General features: G+C 52.5%; 1 protein-coding gene and 1 pseudogene across 2 annotated transcripts; both read right to left on the bottom strand.

Moving 5' to 3' along the window:
• Positions 1 to 578: 578 nt before the first annotated feature.
• Positions 579 to 8,707, bottom strand: THEM5 (thioesterase superfamily member 5). Its single transcript, XM_079761879.1, has 6 exons — positions 8,425 to 8,707; positions 6,825 to 7,026; positions 5,245 to 5,383; positions 2,125 to 2,235; positions 1,713 to 1,837; positions 579 to 1,155 (listed from the first exon to the last, which is right to left on the bottom strand). The coding sequence occupies exons 1-6, from the start codon at positions 8,566 to 8,568 to the stop codon at positions 1,121 to 1,123; spliced, it is 756 nt and encodes a 251-aa protein (XP_079618005.1). The 5' UTR covers positions 8,569 to 8,707; the 3' UTR covers positions 579 to 1,120.
• Positions 8,708 to 10,912: 2,205 nt separating this feature from the next.
• On the bottom strand, positions 10,913 to 11,514 carry LOC307093478 (male-enhanced antigen 1-like; annotated as a pseudogene). Its single transcript has one exon. The product of its transcript is annotated as a male-enhanced antigen 1-like (transcript).
• Positions 11,515 to 13,009: the final 1,495 nt, after the last annotated feature.

The following is a 13,009-nucleotide window of genomic DNA, read 5'->3' as shown; positions in this document are numbered from 1 at the left end:
GCCTTGTTCAGTGATGGCTGGCCCCCGCCTGGCTGTGAGCCTCTGTAGATTTCCAGCTCGTGTCTGTTCCTCTTAGAAAATGACCCCAGCAGAGACGTGCCAGGACCCACTCAACCTACGTTAATATGGAAACTGAAGTATAACTGTTTTGTTTCTTCTTCGCTGCACAAGAAGGGTGGAATATATTTCCCTTCTTCTCTTGGGAGTGTTAAAATGAAGATTAGGGCCCTAGCCGGTTTGGTTCAGTGGATAGAGCATCCACCTTCGGACTAAAGGGTCCCAGGTTCGATTCTGGTCAAGGGCACATGCCTGGGTTGTGGCTTGATCCCCAGTGTGTGTGTGGGGGGGGGGGCGTGCAGGAGGCAGCCAATCAATGATTCTCTCTCATCGTTGATGTTTCTATCTCTCGATCCCTTTCCTTCCTCTCTGAAATCAATAAAAAAAATTTTTAAAAAAATGAAGATTAGGCACTTCTTGTCCACGAATCAAGGTTAATCAGGTATTTGGTATGCAATGATTTAGACTCTGGGTTTAACAGATTATCAAGGGCAACTGTGAAAGCACACAAAGAGAAAGCGGTTTTTATTGAGTATATGGCGGGTGGGTGGGTGGTGGGGGATAGTTTTTTGCCACACGGGTTTTGGTTATGGCCCAAACCCTGTTAAGGCATCCTGTTGCCTACCAGACAGAGTTCAAGCTCCCAGCAGGGTTTATGGAGCCTCTGTGGCCTGCCTTTGTCCCTGCCCCCTTCTCTTCCCCTCAGCGCCTCCCCCACTCTGTGTATTCAGCTCCTGGCCCGGGGTTGTGCATCTCCAGGCCAGGGGTCCTGTCTTCATTGCTGTGTGCCAGGTGCCTCCTGTAGCACCTGATGCTTGGCAGGGGCTCAGTAAATCTCTTCCGTGGGTATTGATGGGAAGTTGGGTGTGGGGGAGGCCCTGGAAGGATTTTGATTTCCAACCACAAGAAGGGTCTTGAGCTGAAATGGGGCCGAGAGACTTTATTTGCTCAGAGGAAAGTGCCCCCTCCTTCACCTCATCAGTGGATTCCATGGGGAGCCCTCCCTGCCCTGTGGGGGGTCCCAAGCCGGCAGAACAGTCAGAGGTAGGCTCTCCGGTTACGGTTACTCCTGTTCCAGCTGCAGCTGAAGGAAAACACCTGGAAGAGAAAGAAGGGCGAGTGGGCGGCAGGAGTGAGGGCCGGGATGGAGGAGCTTGGTGGGGTGCTCTGAGCATTTGCATCCAGTTGCCTGGAATCCTGTCCTGTGGTACAGGTTGGGCAACTCACACACAAATAAAATAAAATAAAATAAAAAATCCTATGCCCTAACTGGTTTTGCTTAGTCATTAGAGCATCAGCCCACAGACTGAAGGGTCCCGCCTTCGATTCCAGTCAAGGGCAGTACCTCGGTTGTGGGCTCGATCCCTGGCCCCATGTGCGGGAGGCAACCAATTGCTGTGTCTCTCTCACATTGCTTTCTCTCTCTCCCTCCTCCCTCCTTTCCACTCTCTCTACAAATTAATTAATTAATTAAAAAATTTTAAAAAATCCTAGTTGATCTTTCCCTCCTTTGCCCTGTGTCTACAGCAGGCGCCCAATCCCAGGCGGAGACGCTGGAGCCCCGCTTGGGACTGGATCCCGAGCATTCTTTCTTCCATTTGGCCCCGGGAGCCGGCCGTGGCAGGACAGGACCTGGGGCTGAAGGACCCCTTTACCTGAGGACTTGGCATAGACGGTCTGCTGGTCTCTGGTCTGGGTGATGCAGGACATGTAAAGCTTCTGGTCCTCAATCTTGTCCACGTTGACGTTTAGTACAGCCAGTGAGCCCACGGGGATCAAGCTGGGAGAGGAGGTGGCTTAGCCCAGCCCTCCCCTGGACCCCCGGCCCTCACCCCTTCACCCTTCTGTCCCCCATCCTTCTCTTCACCCCACCCTGCCTCAAGCGGGTGGCTCTGGGCTCAGGGCTGGCCTGTCAGCTCCCAGAGCAGATGGCAGGGGTGGTTTTCGGGCAGCGGGAGGGGAAGGAGACTGAGGCAGGACTCCCGTACCCCAACTGCCGAGGATGGCCACCCCTCAGTGAAGAAGAGGGCCATGACTTTGGCCAACACCGTGAGGCTCTGTACTTACTTTTTGAACCTGATGCTGAGGCTTAGTGTTAACAGCCCCTCTCCAGCCAGGTAGGCAGTTTTAGAAAAGGTCTCGTCCATCATGGTGGCCAGGGACCCTCCGTGGGCAAACCTGGGGTGGGGGTGGGAAGCAAGGCAGGGCTGCGGGCTGGGCAGACTGGCTCCCTGGGCCTTCCCCGGACCCTGAGGTGGAACCACCACCTCTGCCTTTCCCAGGAAAGGAAAGGGGACAGAGCTGGACCCCATCTGATCAAATCCTTCTGAATCAACTGTTGCTTCTGCAGGTATTAGCAACCACTGTACAATTATTTTATTTCGCCAGGAAAAAAGGTTTTGTGTTTTTTTTTTTCTCTCTCTAATAGAGTTAATCGAAAATCGTTTTTCCGATTCATCACCTAATTGCTGTAACCTATCTCTCCCCATTGTCTAGGGCAGTGGTTCTCAACCTTCCTAATGCCGCGACCCTTTAATACAGTTCCTCATGTTGTGGTGACCCCCCAACCATAAAATTATTTTCGTTGCTACTTCATAACTGTAATTTTGCTACTGTTAATGAATCGTAATGTAAATATCTGTGTTTTCTGATGGTCTTCGGCTCTACAGCAGCGGTTCTCAACCTGTAGAGCCTAAGACCATCGGAAAACACAGATATTTACATGACGATTCATTAACAGTAGCAAAATTACAGTTATGAAGTAGCAACGAAAATAATTTTATGGTTGGGGGTCACCACAACATGAGGAACTGTATTAAAGGGTCGCGGCATTAGGAAGGTTGAGAACCACTGGCCTAGGGGCTGGGTGGGTGCTTGTGAGACAATAGAAAATATATAGATTTGGTCTCTGCCCCCAATTCCTGGCACAGAGCTCCTGAAACCCTTGTAATTCCAGGGGAGGGGAATCCTTTGTTAGACAGATGGCTCCTGGATGGGGGCTGGGCACCAGAAAGAGCAGGCCAGGACTGGACGCTTGCAGTTTTCAGCACTGCCCCCATGCTCTTGAGAAGGGAGAAGGACTGAAAATGGAGTTAATGATCAATCTCGCCTACGTGAGGAAGCCTCCATAAAATCACAAACGTGTGGAGTTCAGAGGGCTTCCAGGTTGGCAAACACACTCACACCCGGGGGGAGGGTGGCGCACCCACTTCCCCCGAGACAGAAGCCCCTGTGCTCAGGGCTCCACACACCTCTTCATCTGGATGCTCACCTGGATTCTTTATCCTCTCCTTTACTGAACTGGCAAACCTGTTTCCCTGAGTTCGCGGAGCTGGTCTAGCAAATTAATTAACCCCGAGGAAGGGGTTGTGAGAACCTCAGATTTGTAGCCAAATCAGGCAGAAGTTGTGAGGAACCTGGGGACCTACGATTTGGGATTGGGGTGTGAAGTGGGGGGGACAGTCTTGTGGGACTGAGTCCTCTACCTGTGGGGTCTGACGCTATCTCCAGGTCAGAATTGGGTAAAGCTGTAGGATGCCCAGCTGGTGTCCCAGAGAAGTGCTTGGTGTGGTCACACATTTGGTGACCAGAAGTATCAGAAGTGAAGTGTTCTGCAGAACCAGAAACAAGGAGGCATCGATCGGACTATCGGGCCTCAGAGGGAGGATAGGGGAGGGTGGGGGGAGGGGGGAGAGATCAACCAAAGGACTTGTGTGCATGCATATGAGCCTAACCAATGGTTAAGTTCAACAGGGGGTTGGGGCATCCGTGGGGAGGGGTGTGGGATGGGAATGGGGGGATGAGGACAAATATGTGACACCTTAATCAATAAAGAAATTAAAAAAAAAAAGAAGTGAAGTGTTCTGTGTGAGTAGCACATAGGAAAGAAAGGAAGGAAGGAAGGAAGGAAGGAAGGAAGGAAGGAAGGAAGGAAGGAAGGAAGGAAGGAAAGAAGGAAGGAAGGAAGAAAGGAAGAAAGAAAGAAAGACACAGTAGAGAAGAGCTGGGTGTTTTCCTGCACAGGAGGTAGACTGAACTGGGCTTTTCTAATTCAGTAGTAATCTCTTCTCTGTACCCCCTCAGTGTTGGATGGTCCTCCTTGGCCTCTCCTGCCCCACCTCCATGAGCCCCTAAATAAAAGCCAGTCACCCCCCCGCCCCCGCATCCCTGCCTTCTTGAGGTTTCCTCTTCAGAAGGGAGGGGATCCTGACCTAGTCCTCCAGGGTCTGCACGCACTAGTGTGGGAACCAGTGTCTCCACGGAAGATGCCTTTGGGATGGCCCAGGGGACCGAGGGCTGCAGTCTGAACCCACCACCTATGCAGGTCCTGGCATCTACTAAACTCTCTGAATTCTTTTTAACTACAATTGCGTCCTTCTCAGGTCTTGGGACCCTACAGCTGCTCCTTATCCCTCCTTTCTCTCTCTCCTTGCAGGAACTCCAGCCCCACCAATAGCCTCTAGGGACTGTCCAAAGCGGGAGCAGGGACGGAGAAGGCAGACAACTGTGGACTTGGTGGTCCCGTGGCCTTAGGCAAGACATAGTCATGTCCAGAGTGAGTTCTTTCCTGGCTTTCTTCCAAGTTTGGAGGCAGCAGAGTACAATGGAGAGAGCAGTGGCCTGGGAGCCCCAGTGCCTGGACTGGAGTTCTGCATCTGACCTTGGCTGCCTGTGCTACGTTGGGCAAGTTGTCTCAGCTTGCTCGTGGGTAAAACATGGAGCGTGGATAGATGGTGTGTGACAGCTAGATTGTGCTTTATGGTTCATGAGCACATGCACACAGACCCATCATATTGTACCTCTCTGGCAGGTAGATATCCTTGCCCCCGGTTTTAGGTAAGGAGACAGAAAGCCAGAGGTTAAATTGCCAGCTTGCGGTCCCAACGCCAGCAGTGGCAGAGCAGGACTGGAAGCCGGGCTCCTGATTCCGGATCTTGTCCACTTCGAAGTTCACCACATCCCTCTCAGAGCGGCCTCTAAAATCCCTTACTGGAAAATTCCCCGACTCGGTAAGGAGGCTCTCTCTTATCTTCACAACGGGACTGGACCAGGTGACCCGGATGTCCTTCCAGTCCAGGGCACCCCCCACCCAGCTCCTTAGGGAGAGGAACAATCCCCGATCCACCTGCCGAGCCAAGGCTAGGAGGCAGCCAAGGACGTCCACCTCGGCCCTCCTGATGGTCTTACCCTGGGGGTCCCTCCAAGTAGGGGCCTGGCTGGAAAAGACAGACGGACTTCTTCTCGGACGGGTTAAAAAAGATGACATGTTCGTAGCCTTGTCCTTCCTCTTGGATGCTCCTGGTGATTATGCGGCAGTCACTTTGGTCTGGGGAGAGATGAGCAGTGTGGCAGCTGCAGAAGGGAGTGCGTGAGGGCATGGGGCCCGCTCAGGATGCAGCGCTGGTCATGCAGCACCAGGGTTGTCCCGAGTCAGACACAGGGTCCAGGAGAGAACCAGAGGACACCCAGGCTCCACCATCCGAGAGCCTTCCATCCGAGACCAGAGGCACAGCCCTGTCCCCAGGGAGCCCTTGGTCTGGAGGGAGAAACACTCAGGAATTCCCTGAAGAGGGTAGGGATAGGATCAAGGTCAAGTCAAGACTTTAACAGACTTTAAACAGTAAAAATAAAAAAAACAGAGCTCATGTAATTCACATATAGTAATTCAAAATAACAACAATGCTAAACAGCAAAATAAGTGCAGAAAAGTCCACCAAAATTCTGATATTTTCCCTCCTCAGGACAACTACAACTATATCCTTTTTGGATGGATACCAAATTCTTTTAAAAATTATTTTGGCGTCCCTGCTTTTTGTGTGCCATAAACCCAAACAGGTAGTCTTTGTATTGTACTGTGTACATTCATCACTGGGCAGGAAAATCATATTTATGAACTAGAGGCCCAGTGCATGAATTCATGCACCAGTGGGGTCCCTCAGCCTGGCCTGTGGGATCAGGCGGGAACCAGCTCTCATCCCCTGACAGGTCCCAGATTGCCAGAGGGTGCAGACCAGGCCGAGGAACCTCACTGGTGCATGGGCAGGGGAGAGATGCAGGAGGTTGGCCAGCCAGAGAGGGATTGTGGGAGGGCTCCAGGGCATGTCTGGCCCATCTCGTTCAGTCTCGATCAGCTGGACCCCAGCAGCAAGCTAACCTACCTGTCGGAGTGTGTCTGCCCCTTGGTGGTCAGTGCACATCATAGTGAGTGGTTGAGCAGCATTAGCATATTATGCTTTGATTGGTTGAACAGCCAACTGGTCGACTGGACACTTAGCATATTAGGCTTTTATTATATAGGATATAGGATGAACAAGACAAGAAAATACGGACACACACACGTACAAGGAAGATGGAGGTGGGAAGCTCTATCAATCTGACCGGTGGGTGTTTCAGGAGAGCCGGCCCGGGCCTAGCAGAGCATGGACGGTGGGCCAGGCCTGCGGTGGGAGACGGGGCCCAAAAACCTTTTGAGTTGGAGGAGGAGGAGGATTTGGGATGAGGCAGGGCAGAGGCTGAGCAGGCAGTTCTCCAGTGCGGCCGCTAGGGTGCGCTCTCTTTCCAGATGGGAGGAGAGGATACTGTCACGGCCAGCCTGGGGCGGCAGCAAGAGGGGTGAGATTAGCTGAAAGAACTTCCGGCTGAGAATCGGATGGGAGCTTTTTGGATCCCTTCCCCAGAATCTTTGAACGCAGGGAAAGGGGCTGGCTGAACCGACTCCGGTGGGCTGGGACACCTGTGCTGCTGTGACCACTCAGGCCAGGCCTTACCCGGGGTGACTGCTAATCCGGTTGGGAGTTTGAGCCCCTGGATGTGCTCTCTGTTGGACTCGAAGGAGGGCAGTTTGATCCAGCCATCCGTCTTGGTCTTCTCCAGAAATTCCTGGTACAGGCTCAGCATGTCGGGACACCAGCTGGCATTGGGAAGGGCATAATCCTTAAAGTCTGTCTTCTCTGGGCAGAATCTTGAGATCTGGGTAAGAAAAATCAGGGAGACTAGACAGCTTTCTGGGGGGTGGAGGTGGGGGGGACTGTTGCCTGGGCGGCAGGACTTCTAGGCAGGGTGCTCCTCTGCGTTCTTGGGTTCCTTAATCCCTCTACCAGTGTTGGCTCGAGGGAAACGGCCATCTTCCTTGAGGAGGGTTTGGGGACCCCTGGGGTGACCGGGCAAGGGAAGGAAAGGAATTGGGGCTGACAGTAAGGAAGGGCGTGCTGCTCGTGGTTTGTGCATTACAATTGTCCTGGTTTAAAACCCGGGAGCTGAAAAAAAAAAAAAGAAAAAAAAAAGCAGGAGAAGCTGCAGCAAGCTGGAGCCGCCAGAGCAATGGAGGGGAAAGTCCCAGTCACATCTCCGAGAAGCGATGGGTGAAGAAGCTGCAGACCTCCCAACAAAGCCTACAAGATCTCCAGGTTTGGATTTGCCATAGTAGTCAGACGGCAAAGAAAACCTGAGCCATCTCCCTCCAACTTAGAGCAAGTAAGCCTAGAGAAACTGTTCCAGCTCTCGCTCCAAAAACCCTTCTGGTAGCAGCAGCTTTTAATGAAGATGGAAAGAGCGAGGCAGAGGGAGTGTCTCCAGAAGCAAAGATGAGGATGAAGAATGGAAGGGGAACTCTAACCTCAGCGGGACCGACTCCTTTAATAAAGGAAAGCGATAACCGGAAGCGATGGGAGTGAAATAGAAAATCTCATATTGGAAATATCCATGACCAAGACAATAAAATGATACGTTTTGAAATTGGGGTGTGAGTGGTACACTAATAAATGAGAGTTTGAAATTAAAAAATAAAAGGGTACAAACCTGTGAGCTGTTCTTTGAGACTGAATTGCTAGTAGAGATGGGGAAACTGAGGAAATATGGCTAAGGCTGCCAAGCTTGTGAGTGTGAGAGCTAATGGTCAGACTAGAGCCCATTCTGAGAGACAGTCAGGGGCCACTCGAGCTCTGCCCACAGCTGTGGGCCTGCCCCGGCAGGGTGGCTCCTTTGAAACATGTTTTGGGTGCCCGGAGAGGTTGGTCTGTGGGACGAGGGGTCTCCCATGGCATCAAATGCTCATGCACCAAGCACAACTGGGGGTAGTAAACCCGGGGTTTGCTAAGACCACTCACAGGGTCCTCCGTCTGGGGATGCCCCACCTCAGCTGCAGCCTGAGTCTCATAGGAGGAAAGTGATTTCATTGGTGGCCACATCAAATTCTGACCAGGACAAAAGTTTTGGATGTAGGCTACTTTGTATTCCAAGAGCATTTTCCCTTTGCCAAATCAAATAGCTCCCCAGCACACTGCCCACCTGCCCCAGCCACAATCTGGGAAAAGATTTGCTGAGGACCCCAGGAGAAAGGCTGTCCATCTAGCTGAGCTGGGAACTCACCCGGGAGTCCATGGAGGATCCAAACGCCGCGGCGGGGTTGAGTCTGGGCAGGATGGGGTTGAGTACGGGCAGGATGCAGGGCGCACCAGGAAGGGCTCTGAGGCGGCTGAGTGTGGCTGCCGCTTGGAAGCCTCGCCTCATCATGGCTGAGCACTGGGATCTGGTCTCAGGGCTGCTGGGAGCTCTCCTGCACCTTGGGCTGTGGGTGCAGCCCGCTCTCAGGCAGGCCTCTCTCCTTTCTGTCCCAAGCTTTCATCAGCAAGCTTCCAGGGCAGGGGATTGGACAAGACCAAGCTGGTTTGAGTCAACACCCATCTGTGTTTGAGGCCTCAGCTGGCCCCAAGCCCCACCCAGTGCTTGGGGAGGGCAGGTGCTGCCTGGGCACGAATGCAAAGCAGGACAGGCTTGAGTTCAGAAAGAAATATTTGTTAAAGAAGCAAAAACAGTGCATCAAAAATAATGTAGGGTACATGGAGACTTGGAGAGCTGCCCCGGAGTTTGGGGAGAGAACCCAAGAGAATTCCCAGAAAGATATGGGAGGGTGTCTCTTTTTTAAAAATTTTTTTATTGATTTCAGAGAGGAAGGGAGAGGGAGAGAACAATAGAAACATCAATGATAAGAGAAAAAATCATTGATCGGCTGCCTCCTGCACACCCTACAGTGGGGATCAAGTCCACAACCCGGGCACGTGCTCCGACTGGGAATTGAACTGTGACCTCCTGGTTCACAGATCAACGGGCAACTACTGAGCCAGGCCAGCCAGGCTGGGATGGTGTCTCTTGAGTGTAGGGTTTTGGTGGCACGTCTGTGTATGAGGGTGTGTTTCTATGGCCTGTGCACCAGAAGCTCTGCTATCAGTCTGGGACTCAGAAAACCAATGCACAGGCCTTAGCCACGCCCTTCTTTTATCCCAGACAAGGGTTGGCACAGGAGGCCTCCACCTGCTGGCCCAGGCAGGGGTAGGTGGGGTGGAGGCGAGGACAAAACACCACGTGGGAGGAAGCAGCTTAGCAAGGCCACTCTGGTGCTTTGTGAACCCCAGGGAGGCGATGGTGGCAGCAGACAGCGCTGGGTGGGGGGGTGGAGGGGGGAGAGCAGGGCAGTGGAAGTTTAGCCATTGCTAAGCTTGGAAAAGAGGCGGCTTGGAGTGGAGGAGCGGGGAGGAGTGCTCAGCCAGCATCTGCAAGGCTGTGGACTTTTTTGGTGGTGCTTCTTTTGAGTTAAAACGGCCAGTTTCTAGTTCACTAGAATAAAGCAAATTCTAGAGATCAGAACTGTGCAAAGGTGGAATTATAATAATAATGATGATATTTTGGTATCTGAAAGGCTAAACTGATATAATGTGGACCTTTAAAGGTTTTGTCCCTAGAAGACTAGGATAGATTTCCCTCACCTCTTATGAGCCTCTAATGAAACTTTGTGAAGGACTGGAGGAAACAGGTTTTTCTTGTTGTTCATCCTCACCCAATGACATTTTCCCATTGATTTTTAGAGATAATGGAAGGGAGGAAGAGAGACACAGAGGAAAGGAGAGAAAAATCTCATTGTGAAAGAGAGACATCAATTGGTTACCCTCCACTCGTGTCTGGACCAGGGCCAGGGATCGGAGCATGCAACCCAGGTACATGCCCTGACCACAATCAAATCAGTAACCTTCAGTCTGCAGCCAATGCTCTATCCACTGAACCAAACTGGCTAGGGCAGGAACCAGTTTTTTGATAGATTTGGGTTCTGGGTCTAACCAAAAATATGTGCATTAGTCATCAACATTGAAAAACAGAGCGTTTCATACAAAGCAGAAGGTCAAAGATCTCCAGATAAGTGGGAAGGTCTGGCAAGGGTACATCTTCATTCCTGTGTGACAGCAGCTGACTGGAGCTGACGCCCTGGGCCCTCTGGTTCACCCCAGGCCCCCCGCCCCCAGTACTGAGTATTCCTTCATCCCCTCTGCCAGCCTCTATGTGGATATATATATGCTATGTACATAGGGTACTTTATCCTCCAGAGCAAACATGTCAAACTCAAAGGCTAACATGGGCCAAATAAACAAGGTTTATGTGGGCCGCAAAAAAACCAAAAGTTTCAATTTTCATGGAAATGTAGGTTTATTTAGAAAAGTATAGTATAAAAAAAAGACCAAGAGCAATGATAAAATTAATGTTTTCTTCCTGACACTTGGCATCTCTTCTCTGCTCCTCTCTTTCCTACTTCAGGGGAAATCTCGTTCGCAGTGATTACTTTCAAAACTGACCCAAGGTGAATGTCAATAATTCTGGATCTGACAGGAGACTTATTTCCTTTCATAATTGTAAATAACTGCTCACACCATGATATTGGCTGGGCTGCAAAAATATTTGCTGTGGGCCGCATGCGGCCCGTGGGCTGGGAGTTTGACATGCTGGCTCTAGAGTGATACTGCTACGGTGCGTTGGGCGTGGGCCTATGTCCCCATATGTACAGAACGGAATACTGTGGGTCTCTGAGAAGAAGTCTGATTTTCCTGGATGTGGGAAGGGAGACGGGCTTAGTCCTGTGCTGGCTCCAGTGGAATGCAGGGAGATAAGGCGGCTCTCAAGGTGGTTCCTTCCAGGTAGGGGATGCCTGCCGGGCTTGGAGACCCTTCGCTCCCACGTGTTCCCACTGGACATGTGACATCTGCGAGCCCAGGCAGGAACCCCTGAGGCAAGAGGGCTTACTCCAGCCAATGTCCTTTTCACCAGCTCTACCTGTTCCGGCTCCATGGGGAAAGGGCTGTGCTTGCTCAACGCTATAGCTCTCCCTCATCTTCATCCTCACTCTCCAATGGTGGTTGTGGCACATGAAGCCCAGGGCCTGGATCCGATCCTGGATATCGGCATCTACATCTTCTCCATCCCCCACCGGGGCCAGTTCAGGATCTTGGTTCAGGGGCTGGGAGGAGTTGCCAGCTGGGCCTGCCCCGGTTTCCTCCTGCTCTTCCTCAGGCTCCTCACTGCTCCAATCCCCAGTGCCTTCTGTGGGGCCCTGGTGCAGCCCCAGTTCCTCAGTCTGATTGGGGCCCATGGTGTTTCCCCTTAGAACTACTGCTGCCATCCGGGCAGGGGCCGCTCAGAGCCCCCGTTCGAACCTACACCTTCACTTCCGGCGGGGCAGCTGTGTGTGATTCTTGATTTGGAAGACGGGACTCAAGGAAGAGACAGGAGAGAAAGGGGGGGGGGGAGGTCTTAGAAAGGGTAGATGGACAGAGAGGGGTCTGAGGAAAAGAGTGGGGACGGTTGGGGCTCCACAGGGGCCCCTGAAGGCGGGGAGCTGATCCCAGAAAGGTTGCCCAGGGGGGATGCAAGGGCTGTTCTTCCAAGAGTCAGTAGCTGCAGCTGGGAAAGGGAATTCCGGTTCATTGCCTCAGAGCCACGTGGGAGCTGCCTCATGGCCCTTGCACGACCAGACTTCCTTTGCAAATCGTACATCCCGGTGGGATCTCCCTCTCTTGGTGCCTGACTAGAGGCAAATGTTGAGTTTGGGGGCTTCCCTTGCTGAGATATTATGCACCCCAACCGGGGATCAAACCCGCAACCTGGGTATGTGCCTTGACCGGGAATCAAAACTGCACCCTTTTGGTGTACTGGATGACCCTCCAACCAACCGAGCCACAGAAGCCAGGGCTGCCTCGGGGTTTCTGCTTCATCCGGTTTGAAGGTTTTGGGCCTTGGTCATGGGTGGGAAGTGTTAATGGGGAACCTTGGGGCAGGGCAGAAGCCCAGCCTCAGACTAGCAATATAGGGAAGAGGCTGTCTTCACCGAGCCTGGGGCACAGGATGGAGGTAAAGGATGTGGTTGCTACGGGCTCTGCCCAGAGGGCCCCAGGCGGCTGGGCTGGTGGGTACCCACCCGGGGAGGACAGGACTGGTAAGCAGGGGTGATCACTGGGCTAATGGAGGGGGTCCCAGCAGAGTACAGGGGTAGAGAATGTGCCAGGACCGAGGGGACCCTGAGCTCCGCTGGAAATGGGAGATCCCCTACCACAGCTCAACTGGAACCGAGTTCCTATTTGTGAAACACTAAGAGGCAGAGGCAAGACCTCTAAGCTCGGAGAGCGACAAATGCTGAAGTGTGTGTGTGTGTGTGTGTGTGTGTGTGTGTGTGTGTGTGTGTTTACACACTCAGGGTGGGTCTCCATAGGCCCTAGCCAGGCCTGAAATCCCCTTGTCTTCAACCCAGACAATCACTTGAGAGGTGGTTTCTCCAGACCAATGAGATGTCCACCTGGAGTAGAAAGTTAGGTCGAATCATTTTAAAAGCATATGAAATGACGACCACCTGCCCCCATGATATCCTGAGCCCCTCTATCCCCTGAGAACTCTGAAACCAGGTGTTACTAACTGTAAACCAGGTCAGGGACCAAGCTCACGAGCCCTCCCAGAAAGGTGACCCTTGTTCCCTTTCTTCGGGGCCGTGGGCATCCTGGGGGTGGAGCGTGTGTCCACATAAGGTAATCAGATGGGCACAGAGCCAGGCCCTGTGGCCCTGAAGGTGCATCGATCTTGCTGCTGAGTCACAGGAGGGGTAGGTGGGGTGAGGGCCTGTGAGGGCAAGTCCTCATCAGGC

This window comes from Cnephaeus nilssonii, assembly GCF_951640355.1.
Source record: "Cnephaeus nilssonii genome assembly, chromosome: 21".
Classification (NCBI taxonomy): Eukaryota; Metazoa; Chordata; class Mammalia; order Chiroptera; family Vespertilionidae; genus Cnephaeus; species Cnephaeus nilssonii.
This window is presented reverse-complemented; position numbering and strand designations above follow the sequence as displayed.